Source organism: Parasteatoda tepidariorum, chromosome 9, assembly GCF_982258835.1.
Source record: "Parasteatoda tepidariorum strain Cologne lab strain chromosome 9, Ptep-v5.0, whole genome shotgun sequence".
Lineage (NCBI taxonomy): Eukaryota > Metazoa > Arthropoda > Arachnida > Araneae > Theridiidae > Parasteatoda > Parasteatoda tepidariorum.
Window position 1 is genome coordinate 10,620,061 of NC_141763.1, and position 19,290 is coordinate 10,639,350.

Here is a 19,290-nt window from a genome sequence, read left to right on the forward strand (position 1 = left end):
TATTGTGTTTATGATTAGCATGGTTCTTATAAATTACCTAAAAATACACGCAATTAAAAATACACGCATTTAAAACATAGAATATTATAGAATGTAGAATAATATACAACTATAACTCATCATAACGGTCATTTTTTTTTCTCAAAAATTCATTCCAATGTTTATTTTATTATTATTAATAATAAATATGGATTTATTATAATGTTATGAAAATTACTTTATAATAAATATGGATTTATTATAATGTTATGAAAATTACTTTATTTCAAGCTTGTTTCTTGCAATTTTTCTTCATTTTTAGAAATGAATCTTTTAATGTTGACTATGTTTTGAGAAATGCTTACATTTTTAATAACATTAGTTTTTTTGAACTGCTTAAATAGCTGGAAAAGGTGGCCACATTTTTTTAACAGTTGCCACCCCAAAAATGCTACATCTGACCACTGGCTAGTAGCAAAATTTCTTAATTTTGCACCACCGTTATCAAAAGTTATATTTCATATTTTTTTAAAAAAATATAGCGGAATTACATTTTTCTTCCAAATAAGTTCTTGTTGTTAATTATATATAATGTATACTATTTTATTTGTTAATTGCTAAGGATACCATATCTGCAAAATGTTCTTTAGAATTCTTTTGCAATTAGGCTTAGAAACATAATCAAGGAGATGCCATTTCGAAGGAAGAATTATATAATAGTTAATAATATATAGTAGTTAATTATATACAATATATACTATGTTATTAGTAATATAAAATAATTAATTAAATAATAAAAAACGCAATAAAATTAAAATAGTAAAATAATTAATTAAATAATAAAAAACGCAATAAAATTAAAATAGTAAAATAATTAATTAGTAATATCTGCAAAATGTTCTTAAGAATTCTTTTGCAATTAGGCTTAGAAACATAATCAAGGAGATGCCATTTCGAAAGAAGAAACCCCTTTCGGAAAAACAACTGAAATCTTCGATGTTTTCCACGCTTTCTTTTAGAATTCAGATCCACACGTGGAATCGGTGAAGCGTACTCTCAGAACACTCGAATTATTCTATTAAATATTCGAATATTAACTTGTAAAAGTCCTTGTTCCGCTTACGAAAAAATTATATTAATTCAAGGCCTAAATGAGATTAGGATTAAAAATTCAGCTTCGTCCTCCACTCGTATATATATATATACGTATATATAAATATTGATACCTATCATAAATTTCAACATTACACATCCAGTGAAATCATATTTTGTAACATAAAAAGAAAATAATAATAATGGAATATTCTTACGGTATCTTTATTGTTATCGCTTTTGTCGTTATCGCCGCTTCCGGAGATGTCGGAGTACGAGGACCCCTCATTACCATGCAGAAAGACGAACTGTTAAAAATCATAGACTGCATCAACGTGGGTAAGTTCTGGAAAACATATTTTTATTTATAGTATCTTAAATTCATTTTTAAAACTATTATTTCCCAAATATGAGCATTTTTACTTGCGTTTTCATGCACACATTTTCGTGTAATTTTTTTTAATTTTTAATTAATTGAGATTCTAATAAATTTTTAATTTAATTAAAAATGAAATTAAATAAAATTTAATTAAAATGAGATTAATAAATAAAATTATAATATAAAACTAAAAATAAAGTAATTAATGAAATAAAATTAATAAAATAATTAATAAAATAAAATTAATAAAATAATTAATAAAATAAAATTTATAATAAAATAAAATAAATTTATAAAAATAAAATTAATTAACATTTAATTACTTTAATAAAAATTTAATTTATTGAAATTGAATTTAATTAAAATTAAATTAATTAAAATGCTAAAATTAATTTTTATTTAATTAAAATTCTGGTAAATTTTAAAATAAAAATTACAGCTACTAGCGAGAACATTAAAAATGTTAATTATATTGTGGCATAACTGCCAATACTATTATTAAACATCATTTCACTGGTATATAAGACATGCTTACTCGTTTCAATCTTGAGGTAATTCTTGATATTTTAAAGTTGGCATTGTCAAGTTCTTCTCTCCCCCACATTGGTGACCCGGACGTGGTATGATCATTTGTGAACGATTTTTCATCGAGGTTTTAAAAAAGTAGAAAAAATCATTCAAACTTCATTTCAAAACATCTTTAAAAATAATTTTTAATTAAAATTACAAACTTAAGTTGAATAAACAAAAAAAAACTCTAACTTGATTGCAGATTTTTATAGTGTAAGAATTTATTCCACTCTTTTTTTCAGAATCATTGTTTACAATTCAAATTCAAACTTTATGTATAAATTTTTGACCATCTTTTATTTGCTATTTTTTCTGCATATGTGTTAGATAAAGTATAATTTATACAATTAGTATTCTCTTTCTTATGAAGATAGTGCTACAAATTTACTACAAAACTCCTGGTACCTGGTGCAACCCTATTTATAAAAACTATTTTAATCTAACTTAATTTATTTCAAAAGAAACGTTTCAAAACGTTCGTTCAAAAAAGATATAACCAAAGTGTGTCCCAAATAAAAAGCAGACATCGAAAAACGAGGAAGTAGCGCCATCGAAGGAAGAGCAATATTTATATACTCAGATAGCCCCCCCCCCCCCTCTATGGTTTCACCTGGATAGAGGGCCACTGTCCATTCATCTGAGTCAGCCATGTCGTTCCTTACCTTAGAGGAGATATTAGGGTAGAGAGAGCTAGTCTATTGTTTGGGCTCTGAAAACTTGTTCCAAGAAGGGGGTTTCCATTTTGGCGAAAAATTCATAGCTGGCGGTCGCATCGTACAGGAATATTTTCAAGAGTACCTAAAGATTTTTCTCTCTTTCATATTATTTTGAATGCTTTCCCAATTTTATTCGTGATTGTAAAAGATAAGCTTTCAAATAAAAATACATTATTGTATGTGTGCTACATTTAATTACTTAATCATAAAAAGCTAATAACATATTATTTAAATATGACTTTGCCAGACAATGAAATAAAAATAATGATTTTTTGAATCGAACATACATTCGAAAGCATTTAAGATATAAAGAACTAATTGCAAATGATTATAGGTATTAATTATTTTTGTCAAAGCGTCATAAGAGTTAAATAAAAAAAATAACTAGTTCCTTCAGTAGAATTTAAAGAACAGCAAGAAAATAGTTGGATATCAATATTTTATTTTAAATAGTTAAAAAAATACATTATCATTCTGTTTTATATTACATTACGGCTTGAACTAAGAAATATATTTTCATTGTCAATCTTTGTTTAAAGAAAATCATCTTATCCATTTGATACACCATTCTGGCTTGATATGCTAAATATTTTCTTCTAAGTCATTACCTTATAATCTGTCAATTTTAATAAGGAAAAAGAAATAAAATGTAATTTGCAAAGTTAGGAAATACATTTAATTTTTAAAAATACATCATGTCTTTTTTATATTACATTCTGACATGAATTATAAAATATGTTATCAGTGTTATCAGCGATAATAATTTATTTCAACCAATGCATACAATTAAAATTTTAGTGAGTTAACATAACATGATGAAAGAATTTAAATTAAAATACCAAATTTTTGTCTTGTTATTTGTCCCTTTATCTTATTTTTAAGAAAAAGTATTGCGAAATTCCATATAGGAACATACTGTCTACCAGTTGTTTGAAACATTGATAGCTCTCGACAGCTACTTGTAATTTTATATTAAAAAAATTAATTGATATTCAAAAAAAGAATTATTCCCTTTTTATTTCTCGAAATCAAAATTTAATGCATATAATGATAATAATAAATAGCCACACCTTTTATAATCCTATAACAATTATTTAATAATAGGACCTATTATTAATAATAGAACCTACAATAACCTAGTTAATATTTTCTTCAATAATAAATGTACAGTAATAAATATAAAGCTTCCTAAGTAAATATGAATATCCAAACAATTTTTCCTATATAATAAAATAATAAGAAATATATTCTTCGGCTTATAAATTTTATTTAATAACGGAATTTCTAAAAGATAATTTTAGTTTTGATCCAAAAAATTATTTTTTGCATGAAATGTATTAAATATATAATTAAATCATTTAATATATATAATTAAATTCGCTTGAAATTATTACAAAAAATTATTTTAATGCATCAATAAAAGTTACAGAGCGAAAATTAAAGCAATCTGTTTGCAAACATTGGCGTGAAAGAAATGCGCCAAATCCGATGCACGCGCTTTATCAGAAAAGGAGTAAAAATATCAGAATATTTGTATCAATATGAAATTTAATTGTAATGAAAATGCCTATCAATGTTAACTACATTATAATCTATTAATTTAAATAAAAATATAAAAAAATAATTGCTATTTTGGTAGTTAAAAACCAATTAAATTCATTCCATAACTTGCCGTACTAACATATAAATAGAAAATAAATGTTTATAATTGAATATAAAAGAATAAAAATCTTTCTTGTGAAATGTAAAAGGTACTCCTTTAATGAATTTTTCGTTGCATCCAAATGCACAGCAGTATACCACCATTTTTTTAAAATTTTATAGATAAAAACACAGCTCATCAATTCACCTCCGTAGGAAAAGAATGGGGATAGGGTTTACTGGAGGGAAAAGTCGTCCAGGAATCACGTGACGATGTTCTTTGCAACGAGGGATGGGGGACTGGTTCTCTCTACCTAAATTACTCCTCTAAGTTCCTTACAAAGTTATTTTGGGGGGATAGGCCTGATTTTCAACGGATAATGATTTCCCCAAAATCCGGACGTGTCACCTCGGATCTATTTTCAATAAGGATATTTTTTTAAAAAAAGAAGAAAAGAAAAAGCTGGGTATGCAGATTGCCCTGTATTCAAAAGTGAAAATTGAACAGGAAATCAAAAATATTTTCTCCCATTTGGGAGAATTGGCGTATTTTAAACTTTTGTTGGCGTATTAAAAACTTATTGGCGTATTTAAAATCTTATTCAAAATAAACGAATATTTAATAATAAAAAATTTAAAAGCAATTTGCGATAATATCTTTTATTTTTTCACATTTTTCTAATTTTACCAAGAAAAACTTCAATTTAAAAAAAAATAAATAAAAATAAAACAGCAATGAAAACAACGAAATGTTTGTTTTGGAATCAGCAAAAAATAATAATAATAATAATAAATCGTTCAATCATCTCTTTAATAATCTTGCTAAAGGTGAATCTTTTGTGAACTGAGAGATTACGAGAATTCAACATTCTTTTTTGTTTGTTCTCAATAAATGTTCGTCCCGCAGTGGACTGATCGTAAAGACACGGTTCCCAGTAGAACACAGAAGTCAAGCATCACTGCCTGCGGTCAGTAAGCGGGTGGATGACCACTTTGATCAGTCTGCGTAGGGACCGAGGTTGTGCGGTATGGGTCCTCGTTAAACTGTTCTACCGTAAAGTGTTCGACTTCGTGCAAGGGTCGTCGGGCTATCAAAGCGGAGAAGCCATCTCCTCTGCAGAGGATCAAAATTACGATGGCCCATCTTCGAATCATCCTCGGTGATCTTTCCAAGACCGTCGTAAATAGCCTATTGTGCAGTTCTAGTGCGACGTAAATAAAATACCTACCTACTTGTCACCTCGGGACCTATAGGGATATTAAAAAAAAAACTGAGTAAGCAGATTTCCCTGTATCTAAAGGTGAAACACAAAATCAAGAATATTTTTCCATAAATGTTGATTCATTTCTTTAATAATCTTGTTTAATGTAAATAATTTGTCAACTGACAGATTACGAGAATTCAATATTGTTCTCATTCCTTGTCCATATTGCGCTTCACCGGGTTGTGTTTCATTTGAGACATACTGTACAATGTATAAAAACTGGTTGTCGAATAAGTAATTTGTTTCACTTTTTCTCATTTTTTTTAATAATACAGGGGACTGTCGTCCTGTCAGTTACTAAAATTAAATTCAAAATGTGACTTCACTTCAGTATTGATGCTATAATTCAACGCATGCCGCGATTAAATTAAACAAAATATCAGTCCTAATTAAAAATGTTCTTTATTTTCAGCCGAAAATCCTACTCTCTGCAAGTACTTTAACAGATGCGAACAAAAAATGGCCGAACCGGTAAGTAACAATGTTTTTAGTAACATTCCATAAAAAAAACATTAACAAAATGTTTTCTGGTTTAGAATAGGGTGCTCATTTTTGTTTGCCCAATTTTCTGGCAGAAAACAGGAAAAAATTACTCAAAAGTAAACTTTTTTAACAGTAAGAAATCGCGTTAAAAATAATAGGAAAAATGGAATATTTCGTACGCAATAAAAACTCCCCAAAAAGAGCATACTATTCTGCACTCAAACCTGTTTTTCCTCCTTCTCTCTTAAAGATTTAATTCGTGGAAACATTTGAAGTTCCGTAAAGGCCTGTTTACGCGGTTCTTGAATCTAAGAACTTGGAGAAATTTCTCTCTCCAAGAAATTGGATGATGTCATAGACACAATACAAGTTCTTGAATGTCACTGATTGGTCGGAAGAAAACCCTGCTCATGCGCATTGTCCATATTCAACATTATGAAATCATACTTACATGAATTCAAAATTACTAAATAAAATCATAATAACACAAATAGACCCTAACAGATTAATTTGTTTGGATTAAAATATATGAAAGCAGACAACAAAATGACATAATCAGATGCCTGCTTGTTGACGTCACAAAACTTTTGACGCTGATTGGTTAAGGGAGGAGAAACTTGGAAGGAAAGTAGAACAGGCTTTACTATCATCCAAGGACTTGGATGATCGTTTGCACGATCCAAGGAAAGCAAGTTTCCATCAATTCCAATCAATCTTCGTCCAAGAACTTGGATCGTCTAAGCAGGTCTTAAATATCTTTAAAACATTTATGTTATAGCTTTGAAATGTTGTTTAATTGAAATGATGCCAAGTTGTAACTTTTCTTAACTCCGATTATTTCTCGTCAGGTGCAAATGGTGTTCCACAAATGCATAAGCAATTTCCCAAATGAAGGATCCAAGCAATGTGCCATCAGAGGAGGAAAGATGTTTTCATCCATGGAAATTCCATCTATGGTAATTCTTCACTCTCATACTATTTATAGGTCTTCTACAACTACGTGATTATTTTAACGAGAAGCAATTTTAGGATTGTGTGGTTTCAAATAGCTGATGAACTTAACATAAACTTACACGATACTTGCCGCAACAGTTCAGGGGGTAAAGCACTAAATTGTCATTAACTTAATTGTCATGACGAGGTCCGAGCCTCGATCCCCAGTGGCGGATTGAAGCGGTATGGATGGTTGACCGTGTAAGACTAAGTGCAGATGGCGCTGAGGTCAAAATTCTCCATAAGGTTCTCCACTCTCCAAGGAGACTCTAACAAATGATCCGTGTACCACTGAAGATATTTTACGTCAGCACTGTGGTCGTTGCAAGCCGAAAGCGGAATTCGTATCGACCAGCCATCGCATGAGATTCGAACCCGGTTCACCACAAAGGAAGGCGAGCAATCTATCCCTTGAGCGACCATTCCTGCACAATGTTTAGTGATACGTCTTTTCAATTATACCTCGATTTACATATAAGCAGTACTCTACTTTATAAACATACTACCAGCCTGCAGCGACCAGCTGGTTCGTCTACACAAACTCAAAAATTAAATTAAAAATCATCGAATTATTTGTTTTGTTTTCTTCCGGGTCTCATATGAATGAGGAATGTTCTCTGCAAATGCTTATCATCTGAATCCGAATATTATCTGCTACAAATTTTTAGATGCCCCAATTTAAAAATTGCGATGGGAAAAAGGAAAACAAAAACTTAGATTTTCAAATTTATTTTTTTATAAATCGAAAAAATCGCCCTGGGAGAAAAAATGAGATGGCTCATTTTGAAGAAGAAGTTCTGGACTTTACGATGGAAAAAAAAAAGCTGAAATTCTAGGACGCTTGAACGCGATTGGTTCAAAGTGCAGAAGTAGCAAAGAATGCGCCTGAAATAACCCTGAGAAGAATTCATAATCAAAAACCAAATTTAAAAATCGCGATTCCGAATTTGTTTACTATAATGTCTGAGATGCCAACTGCTCCGGACACTCCAAAATTATTAAATAAACGGTAAATAACTACAAACTAAATTTTGCAAATATTTGAGTATTTTTGCATGGTTTTTAAAAGGTATGGCATGCCTTAGCTACAAAAAGTGGTAAATTACTTAATCTTACGAAATATTTAGAAACAGTGGTGGATAAAAATCTACTAAATTGAATTTAATAAACCAAGAATCACAATTGATAAACTACCACTTTAAAATATTTATTTGCTGTCCGGAGCAAGTTGGCATCTCAATTAACTTTCTGTTGAATGTCGTATTTTTAATGCTCGCGGCATACTCACAATCCGATGTGCAGACTTGCGCACGCGCAAATTCTTTATTTTATTGTGTATATAGATAGAAAAATGTATTTCTAAAATAAGGTCACGCGTGGGTATTACTTTTGTCCACCATTTCTTCAGATTCATATTTCTGAAATAATTTCCGCGAAATTATTTTCAAGACTTAAATTTCTTAAAGACTTATTTATTCTCAAGTTATTTATCCATATACAATTATTTATTTTCACAGATTTATGACTGTTTGAGGGCACATACTCCAAAAGTAAGTGATATTTATATTGATATTATGGTTGTTGTTGTTATTGTTCATTTACGTCGCACTAGAGCTGCACAATGGGCTATTGGCGACGGTCTGGGAAACATCCCTGAAGATGATCCGAGGGCATGCCATCACAATTTTGATCCTCTGCAGAGGGGATGGCACCCCCGCTTCGGTAGCCCGGCGACCTGCACGCGAAGTCGAGCACTTTACGGTAGAACAGTTTAACGAGGACCTATATTATTATTTCAAAATTAAATCAAATCCACGTCATCCGTTGTATTCAGGTGTCATCAATCCGCAATTTACCACTCATTTCTCTTCACGTCCATCTTACATCCCTTCATTTGGGTTAAGAATCATAAAAATTTTAAATGATTTTAATATTTTCAATTTCGCAGCTTTTACTAATATAGAGACGATCCCACCTTGGGTTAATCTCTCGATGTGTGTCTTAGATATTTTTGGAAATTTCAAGAAATCTGACACCAACTCTAGTGTTTTTAGCCAAAAATTTTATGAACATCGTAATAATTATAATAATTTTAAACCAATTTTTACTGATGGTTCAAAACATGATAACCATGTTGGTTGTGGTGTGGTTATTGAAAATTTTACTATATCTGAACAATTGCACCAAGACGCATCAATTTTCACTGCAGAATGCTACGCTATTTTACTAGCTCTAAATTTTATCTCTGACAAAACTTACCGCAAGTGGATAATTTATACTGACTCTCGCAGTTTTATATCAAGTGTTCCTCACACCGGGCGAAACCCCATGATATGTAAAATCCAAAGTTGTTTTACAGAATTGTGTGGTGAAGGTTTCCATATCTACTTTTGTTGGATACCATCACATGTCGGCATAAGGGGGAATGACCTTGCTGACATTACGGCTAAAACCACTCAAAACGTAAGTAATAACCTTATAACATCTCTTGATTTCAAACGCATTTGTAAATCCACAATACAACAGGCTTGGAAAGAACATTGGTATAAACAATCTAATAATAAACTGCACGAAATTTATCCTAATCTTGACAACTTTAAAACAATACATATTGATCGCAAAACCCAGGTTATTATCAATAGACTGCGCATTGGTCATTCTCGTTTTACTCACATGCATTTACTAAAATCTGAACCTGCACCTAGTTGTTCTCTATGTCATGTCGACATTACTATTAAACATATTTTAACAGACTGCGAACGATTCAAACATTTGAGGAACAAACTTTTTGGTAGCTTTTATCCTAATCTTCAATCTTTACTTGGTGACCCTATACATCACAACCTTTTAAAGTTCATCAAAACTATTGGACTATATTCTCTGCTTTAAAATAATACATTCTCAGCTTTAAATAATAAATCAGTAGTTTGACCTAGAGTCCGACTATTAACCTAGTGCCTGGCGCAGCATAGCCATTTCTGGCTCTTGTGCCAATAAAATCCAACTAACTAACTAACTAACTAACCTATACCGCACACCCTCGGTCCCTACGCAGGCTGATCCAAGTGGTCACCCACCCACACACTGACCGTAGCCAGTGATGCTTGATTTCGGTGATCTGCTGGGAACCGTGTCTTAACGATCAGTCCACTGCAGGACATATCGATATTATAAAAACAATATATATATATATATATATATATATATATATATATATATATATATATATATATATATATATATATATATATATATATATATATATATATATATATATATATATATATATATATATATATATATATATATATATATATATATATATATATATATATATATATATATATATATATATATATATATATATATATATATATATATATATTGATACAATATTAGAAAGCACTCCTTTTGCGGATATAATCCTGTGGCTCATGAAGAGATTACATCTTTTCATTATTTTGTTTTCTTATAATTTTAATTTATGTCTTTTTCCTTGTCTTTTTTCTAATTTTATTTTAAATATTTCTGAAAATATTTTAATGTTCTTCTCTTTTTATTAATCTTTATAATTTTCCATGCTTTCCCTCCCTTTCTATCTATATACTAGGGGCTAATCCCCCTGTTCGCTGCCGCTCGCCAACCCCGATGAATGCTTCGCAATAATTGTCTTTTCTTGGCAGAAAACAGTTTTGCTACGAAAGTTAAAATTATTCACTTAACATATATACTAAAAGGGATTCTGTTTGCTTCCGCTTGCCCCTCTACTTCCCACGTCCAAATATTACTATCAATTAGTATTATAAACAATTAGATCTCTTGGTGAACAGAAATGATTTTTCGAAGCAATCATTTTTTAAAATAACATTTATATTCTTCTAATATTATATTGTTCAAACAAATTTCATGAGTTCACAACCATAATTTAATATTTTCGCTGATAATAGCAGTACTGGAAAATAACTTTAAATTAGGGATACAAAAATATTTAAAGGAAAACCATACCTTTACGACTTTTGTTAATTTTATGCTGATGATATATATGTATTTTCTAACAAGTTGACCTAATATATATGTATCGATTGATAGATAGACATATTGAAAAATACAAAGTATATCCAAAAGTTAATTTATGTTAATGTAATTAATGGGAAATAAGGTTGATTCATATTAAAAAAAATTAAATTTAAGTTTCATCAATCGTAGATAACTACAAATACCATCAATTGGAGATTATTAAAGAAATATTAAAATTTTAAAAATACTATTTTATTTAAAAAAGGTTTATATAATTTAAATTAGAAGTATTAAGTTTTCTAGAAAAATATTTTTACTAAACATTATTAATTATCCTAAATAGCGTTTAATTAAAGTTTTTATTGATAAATTTAATGACAAGAAAATGATATTTTTTATTGCAAAATCATTATAGTTTTAAACTAAACATGGAGAAAAAAAAATATTAATGGTAATTAATACAATAGTTTGAAAATAATAATAACTTATCTCTTTTTTTATTTAGTTAACTGCTGAAGATGCTAAGCAAATGATTGATTTTGAAGTGAGTATTTTATATTTGATTTGTTTTTAATCCATCTTTTGAAATGAAAACTTTCATTCTATGTACTATCCGTCCTTACTGAGAAAGAAACTTAGGCCCACCTAATAGGGTACCCCTGAAAGAGTGGCCAACAAATCTTCCCCTTAAATGCCTGAAATTTTTCATTTTATTTTTATAACCGTGGTTGAACAGCCGACCAATTTTATTTATTAATGCTCAACGCCGTAGCCTTGAAATTTTGAACCCAATCCAGAAGACAAGGGAACTCCTGGATAGAGTATTGGGAGAAATTTGCCTTCGTGGAAGACTTTTTGATAGAGCTAACCCACATTTGCGTTACATGGAGAGGAAGACCACGAGAATCTCCCACGGTTAGCCTAACGGCAAGGGGACTCTAACCCATGATCCGTCTACCACTGAGGATATTTCACGTCAGTGCTGTGGTCGATGCAAGCCGGATGCGGAATTCGTATCGACCGGGATTCGAACCCGGTTCACCTCATTGGAAGGCGAACGCTCTATCCCCTGAGCCATCGCGGCTCTTAAATGCCTAAATTGACGAAATGTTTGGAAATATTTAAAAAAAAAAATCAATCCGTTTTCCCCAATTCATAAACAACATTTCATGTCCTTTTTGCATCCGCTATTATCGTTTTTGCTGTTTGTGTCCTCTGCTACCCTTTCGCAAATAATCTATTAACTCTTCTTATTTTTCGTAAAAATAAATCTGAAAGGGATCTTCCTTAATAATCAAAATCCTTGTCAGAGCTGAACTAAAAACAATTATGCACCTTCACAAATTAATACTAAAGGGGGGAAAGAACCAAAATCTAGCATGTCGCTTCAAGTCGTAGGCAGGACAGAAAGCATCAAAAACTATTTGAATGACTTGTCCAGCGGTTCCCAAATGGAGTTTTACGGAACCTTAGAGTTCCTCCACAACCATTTAATCCTTTATAACTATAAAAACAAATTGACACATGCTTCCAAATTTTGGACAATGACAAAACAGGAGGAAAATTGTATCGCAATATTTGAAAGAAAGATTTCGCGAAGTATACTTGGTGGTGTAAATATGTGAAAACAATAACTGGAGAAGGCGATTTAACTTTGAACTGTATGAGATTTATATAAACAACCTGATATTATTGAATGCATAAAAACAAATAGTACGAATTGGGTGACCCACGTGATTCGAATGAGTGATGACAATACAATAAAAAAAGATACTGTTTTTTAAACCCACTGGAGCAAGAAAGCGGGGAAGGCCGCGGTTGAGATGGGCTGATATGGTGGAGTCTGATTTTCTTGCAATTAATGAAAAGAATCGGAGATTAAAGATAAATCAGAAATCGTTATGGAGAAATCTTCAGAGGAAGGCATTGGCCCCCATTGGGCTGTCTGGCGAACTATGATGATGGTGATAAAAACAAATTTTTATCTAGATTAGATTCATTTTAAGGACTGCGAATTCAACTGTAGAATACAAAACCTAATTTAAAATTATTAATTATAAAACGGTAGAAAAATTTCACTCATCTTATTAAATTTAAAAAATGTCTAAAAGTCATAATAAAGTAGTTTTTTGATAGATAATACTTATACAATTGTTTTGATTTACTTTAATTGTGAAGTCGGGGTTCCGCCGGAAATAATTTTATAATTTAGGGTTCCGTAAACGAAAAAAAATAACAGGGTCCCGCTGGACTGGTGAATATCACTGAAATTTGAACTTTTGGAACTTTTATATTAAACTTTTTCTCTCTGTTTCTTCTGGCCTATAGACAGAATCACGTGTTACCCATGATACTCATTATTTCACAAAATACTTCAATGCGCGACCCGTGAGATTTATTAACATCTTTATAGACGCCTAATAAGTTTCTAAAAAAAAAAACTTATTTACAAAAATGTCATTGACACATTCTTCTCATTTGTGAACCAGACGAATACCGTAAGTCGAAATATTCGTTTAAAAAAAAATATGATACACAAGAATAGAGAGAAAATAAGTAGAATTAAAAAATTAACGCAATACTAACTCCATTGTAACGATGACATATTCTGATACAAAACTTTCAGACAAACATTTATTATTTATTATTTGCTGCACAATGTGTATATATGTGCCCAATCGTAGGTCAACAAGATTTATGAAGAGAAAAAAACCAATTCAGCATGTAGCAGTAGTGCAAAAATAAATTAAAGAACAAAATAATGAAATACATAACTCCTCTCCTTTCCATTAAGTTCGAAAATATTGTTCTACTGTAAACATAATTATAAATAAAACGCTTGATGCCTTATCAAGAACTTCAGTCACAATGGAAATTTTTAAATCTATGTTTATGTAGAAATCTTTGTAAGTGAAAAAGTGTTTTCCTGATGAAAGGTATTATAATGTTTTGAACTTGTTTGATTTTAGAATATTAGGAATTTATGTTCGTATTAACGTACACCGTAAAAAATACTAGGTAAATCTTTAACTAGTGTTTGGTGCAAAGTTTCTCATTATTACAAAGTTTAGTTAAATGAAAGATCATTTGTTTCAGTTACACCATAAAAAATACTTCCATGGTGCAACTGACTGCACCAAAATTTGATAAAAGACACAAAACTTAGACAGTGACTCTAAACTGAACGATATTTGTTTACGCCGCCATGTTATCTTTACAACTCGATCTCGGTGTATCGGGACGACTCATGCATGTTGTTGTAAGTTTCTACTTATTTAGGTGGGTGAATGCCTTATTTTGCACGACTTAAAGTTCATTTCTTATATGTTGCCTTTTTAAATTTGGTTGGCCGTATAAAATGGTTAGAGGTATATCATAAAATAACTTCTTACGGTAAATATCTACCATGGCCTGCATTTGAGCACTTTAAAAATACCGAATAATATCGCAACCTTCCTCTGTTGTTATAAAAAAAAATTTAAAAAATTTAAAAAAAAGAATGAAGTTTGGTGCTTTGTTTCTTCAAAACACTTACTTTTGGTGCAATCTTTTACTGATATTTGGAGCTAATAAAATACCAAACTAAGGTAAAATTGAGCTCCATTTTATGCATGCCAACTTTTGGTGCAACCAGGCTCGAATTTTTTAACACTTTAGTGTTAAATCTATTAGTATTCTTTTTTAAAAAAACTGTCTTGGTATATTTGATTTGCTGTTGTCGTCATAAATGTTATTTTTGTAAACAGTGTAGTAAACAGTGTAATAAACACTGCGTATGCATCGTCGTTGCATACGTTGCTATGTCGACCGCTGCTATTTTTCTTCTTACTAGGAGGCTCCGCCCCCTGCTCGCTAACGCTCGCCAACCCCCGAGAATTGCTACGCAATCCCATGTGGTTCACGCCGTGAACTATGGCTCGCTGCGCTCGCTCGCCAATGAACACAATGTTCTAGCACAAAGACATAATATATTATCATCAAAGACATAGTATTTTATCATCAAAGACATAGTATTGTACTTATGTAGAAGAATTCTACCAATGTTCTTATTGATTGATATTTAGATTGTACATGGTGAAAAAATCAAAACATTAGCTAAATAAGAAACATATTAGCAAAATAAATTATCAAATATTGCTTCACTAATATTCTGCATTTTAAAGCGTGAAAATTCAATGCATAAGTAAACGCGAAATATAAAAAAAATTCAATGCATTCAATACAAACACTTAAACGTTTTTTAGACGTTTAGGTAGCTCCCAGTAGAAAAATATCAATTCAACAGCGGCCTTTTAAAGCATTCTCACTTCAATTAATTAATTAATTCCTAATTGAGTTTAAATTAAATATTGTCATGTTTTTAGTGCATGAATCTGAATTGAACAACCTGATAATGCTCACTCTGGTTATTGTTATCTGCTTGCTCACTACGTGCTCTTGCGCGCCGAATCCAATCAATTAAAAATGAAAACTGTTGCCAGCGCTAGAAAAGAAATATCATCGGTTTTATTGATACATACATACGTACGTATTAGCGTTTTATGTAATATAGATAGATTTTCCCTAACGGGCATTTTTAATGTATTTACATAGTAATAATATAAGGTATTTTTATATTCTTTTCATTATTAACGTATAATGACTGGCTTGACGGTGATTTTAATATAAATATAAATACCGAAGATGAAAAAGTATTTTATAACGTCTTGAAACACGTACATAGGCAGGATAGGAAAATCAATCCGACGACAAACATCAATGGAGACAGTTTTTGCATCCCATGATTGTCGCATTTATCGGAGTCAATCCAGAAAGAAAAAGCATTTGATCAATGGGTAACCAGTTATTGCAATAGGGCGATCACAACTTTTATTTATTTTCTTATTTTCATTATTTTTTATTTTCAGACCTGTGCAAGAGAGTTACATGTTGGAACATGCAAATACAACCCTTTTGTACCGACAGCTAAATTCTACACATATTAGTGAAATCTTCCCTGTATGTGACACACCTCACGACGACTTGGAAAATGTAACATGCGTATTTATTCTGTACAGAAATAAATTATAAATTCCTATTACTGAAAAAGAAAGTTGTATGAAAAGAATAGAATTATACATAATTTTTTTTTTTTATATTTTTTTAATAAATTACCTCACTTAAACTGTTTTTTTTTTTTAATAAAAAAAATATTGCATTTATTTGTTCTCTTTTTATTTTCATTTGAATGTTTCTATGATTAAAGCATTAAATTCAATCGAATTAACAATTAGAAATCCACATATCCTTAAACTGGTTTTTATACGGGAAAATAAAATGATCAGAACTAAAGTTTTTCGGGTAATGTTTTATTTTTGCTCATGATACAAGGCGTCAAATGAAAAGCAAAATATCACACAAACTTTTGATCTTATTATCGTACGTACAATGATGCAACTTTGATGGGCTATAGGCAGGGCCGGATTTACGCATAAGCTAAATAAGCTGTAGCTTGGGGCCCCGAGATGACAAGGGCCCCAGATCCTACTCCCCCCCCCCCCGCTTTTTTTAAAGTTTTATTCGGAGCTGGGGCCCTCAGAAGGCCTAAATGCATTTTTTTTTCTTTTTTACATTGTCGGACATAATAAATATAAATAAATGACTGAATAAAACAAAAACCTTCGTTGCCACTAGTAAGGAACATATCATCTTTCAAGCAATTTGAGTATTAATACATTATTTATAAATAAACAATTTTTTAGTTTAAAAGTAAAAAAAGTTTTTTTTTTGCCCCATCATTCGATCATCAGACTATTTAATATCTGTTTCTAAAGATCAGAATTCCCTTTTATTTTACTTCAAAATTGTACAAATGATATATTTAATGCTTTCATGTGATATGCAGCAGTTTTAAATAGCACTTTAAAGTATCTAAAAAAGGACAGAAATTGTTAATTCAGAAAGAAATTAACTAATACTTTTGAATAAGAATTTTAATAACTACACACGTTTGTTTTACTATCTCATTCTATATAGCATTATTTAGAGTAGACAGTTGCGTGTGGGTGTGATGATGACGTAATAAAAGAGGCATACAAGAAAGTTAAAATCCTCAATATTATATATTTAAACTCCTCGAAAATGCAGTAAAAGAGGTATACAAATTAACTGTCGCAAACAAATTAATATTAAGTAAGAACGAAACAAAAATGATATCGAACTATGCTGAATCACTAATGAGACCGGGATGAAAGACATCGAAACCTATTTGATTGTAATAGTATAACTAGAAGGTGTTTCTAAAATTCTGAAATCTATCAGGCTTTAATTTTTTTTTCTGTCACAAACTTTATCAGTAATTAAAAATAATAAATTCGTTAGATTTCAATATTGGTTGTTTTTTCGTTGATTAAATGTTAAAAATTAACAGATATTTGTCTTTTAAAACATTTCATTCTATAATAAGATAATTATTCTACAATCGTAATTATCTAAAACTAATTGCTAATTGATATAAAGCTTTAGTGTGTTCCATTGATATCTTGAATGCTCGTTTTGGCTGGATGCCCGGCACTGTTGCTCTTTCACATCCTAGCCACTATACACCATCAAGAGCAGAGCTGATACTTTAAACTCGTATGACATTTATTCTCGCTGATATTTAATAGACCCTTTAATAAATCCTTAAAAATATAAGCCAAAAGTTTACATAAATAATGAAAAAAAATTTCTTTCACAAAAATTTAACAAATGTACTTAAAATAATTAAAAAGAAAGCAAAAATAATGAAGAAATATTTTCAATATAAACATCAATTAAATAATATCAGCTTACGAAATGGTCTTTTTATTTTTACAAACAGTATTAATATAACGGCCCTCACCTGCTCCAGGGACTGCTGGATTGGGTTCAAAATGCCAAGGCTACGGAGCTGAATATTAGTAGTCGTGAACTCGAAAATGGGTCGACTGTTCAACGACGGTTTTAAAATAAACTAATAAATTTGGCCGGGATAGCGTGGTTGATAGGGCGTTGGACTCGTGTTCGTGAGAATGGGAGTTTGAATCCAGCCGGCAGAAGAATACCCATGTATAAAATGGTGACTGGTGCATGTTAAATCTGTCGGGGTCACAAAGTCCTCCAAGTTCTTACAACAAAGAAATACCTCTGGATACTAATCCAGCAGTTCCCATGTCTTCTGGATTGAGTTCAAAATTACAAGGCTACAGAGTTGAATATTAGTAGTCGTAAACTCGAAATTGGGTCGGCTGTGCAATGACTGTTATAAAATAAACTAATAAATTTGGCCGGGATAGCCTGGTTGATAGGGCGTTGAACTCGTGTTCGTGAGAATGGGAGTTTGAATCCAGCCGGCAGAAGAATACCCATGTATAAAATGGTGACTGGTGCATGTTAAATCTGTCGGGGTCACAAAGTCCTCCAAGTTCTTACAACAAAGAAATACCTCTGGATACTAATCCGGCAGTTCCCATGTCTTCTGGATTGGGTTCAAAATTACAAGGCTACAGAGTTGAATATTAGTAGTCGTAAACTCGAAATTGGGTCGGCTGTGCAATGACTGTTATAAAATAAACTAATAAATTTGGCCGGGATAGCCTGGTTGATAGGGCGTTGAACTCGTGTTCGTGAGAATGGGAGTTTAAATCCAGTCGGCAGAAGAATGCCCATGTATAAAATGGTGACTGGTGCATGTTAAATCTGTCGGGGTCACAAAGTCCTCCAAGTTCTTACAACAAAGAAATACCCCTGGGTACTAATCTGGCAGTTCCCATGTCTTCTGGATTGGGTTCAAAATTACAAGGCTACAGAGTTGAATATTAGTAGTCGTAAACTCGAAATTGGGTCGGCTGTGCAATGACTGTTATAAAATAAACTAATAAATTTGGCCGGGATAGCCTGGTTGATAGGGCGTTGAACTCGTGTTCGTGAGAATGGGAGTTTAAATCCAGTCGGCAGAAGAATGCCCATGTATAAAATGGTGACTGGTGCATGTTAAATCTGTCGGGGTCACAAAGTCCTCCAAGTTCTTACAACAAAGAAATACCCCTGGGTACTAATCTGGCAGTTCCCATGTCTTCTGGATTGGGTTCAAAATTACAAGGCTACAGAGTTGAATATTAGTAGTCGTAAACTCGAAATTGGGTCGGCTGTGCAA

At 31.2% G+C, this 19,290-nt stretch overlaps 1 protein-coding gene across 1 annotated transcript; it reads left to right on the forward strand.

Annotated features, from left to right (window-relative positions):
• Positions 1-1,042: 1,042 nt before the first annotated feature.
• LOC122269587 (uncharacterized) lies at positions 1,043-16,336 on the forward strand. Its single transcript, XM_043043437.3, has 6 exons — positions 1,043-1,410; positions 6,055-6,113; positions 6,974-7,081; positions 8,636-8,668; positions 11,641-11,679; positions 16,043-16,336. The coding sequence occupies exons 1-6, from the start codon at positions 1,275-1,277 to the stop codon at positions 16,118-16,120; spliced, it is 453 nt and encodes a 150-aa protein (XP_042899371.1). The 5' UTR covers positions 1,043-1,274; the 3' UTR covers positions 16,121-16,336.
• Positions 16,337-19,290: the final 2,954 nt, after the last annotated feature.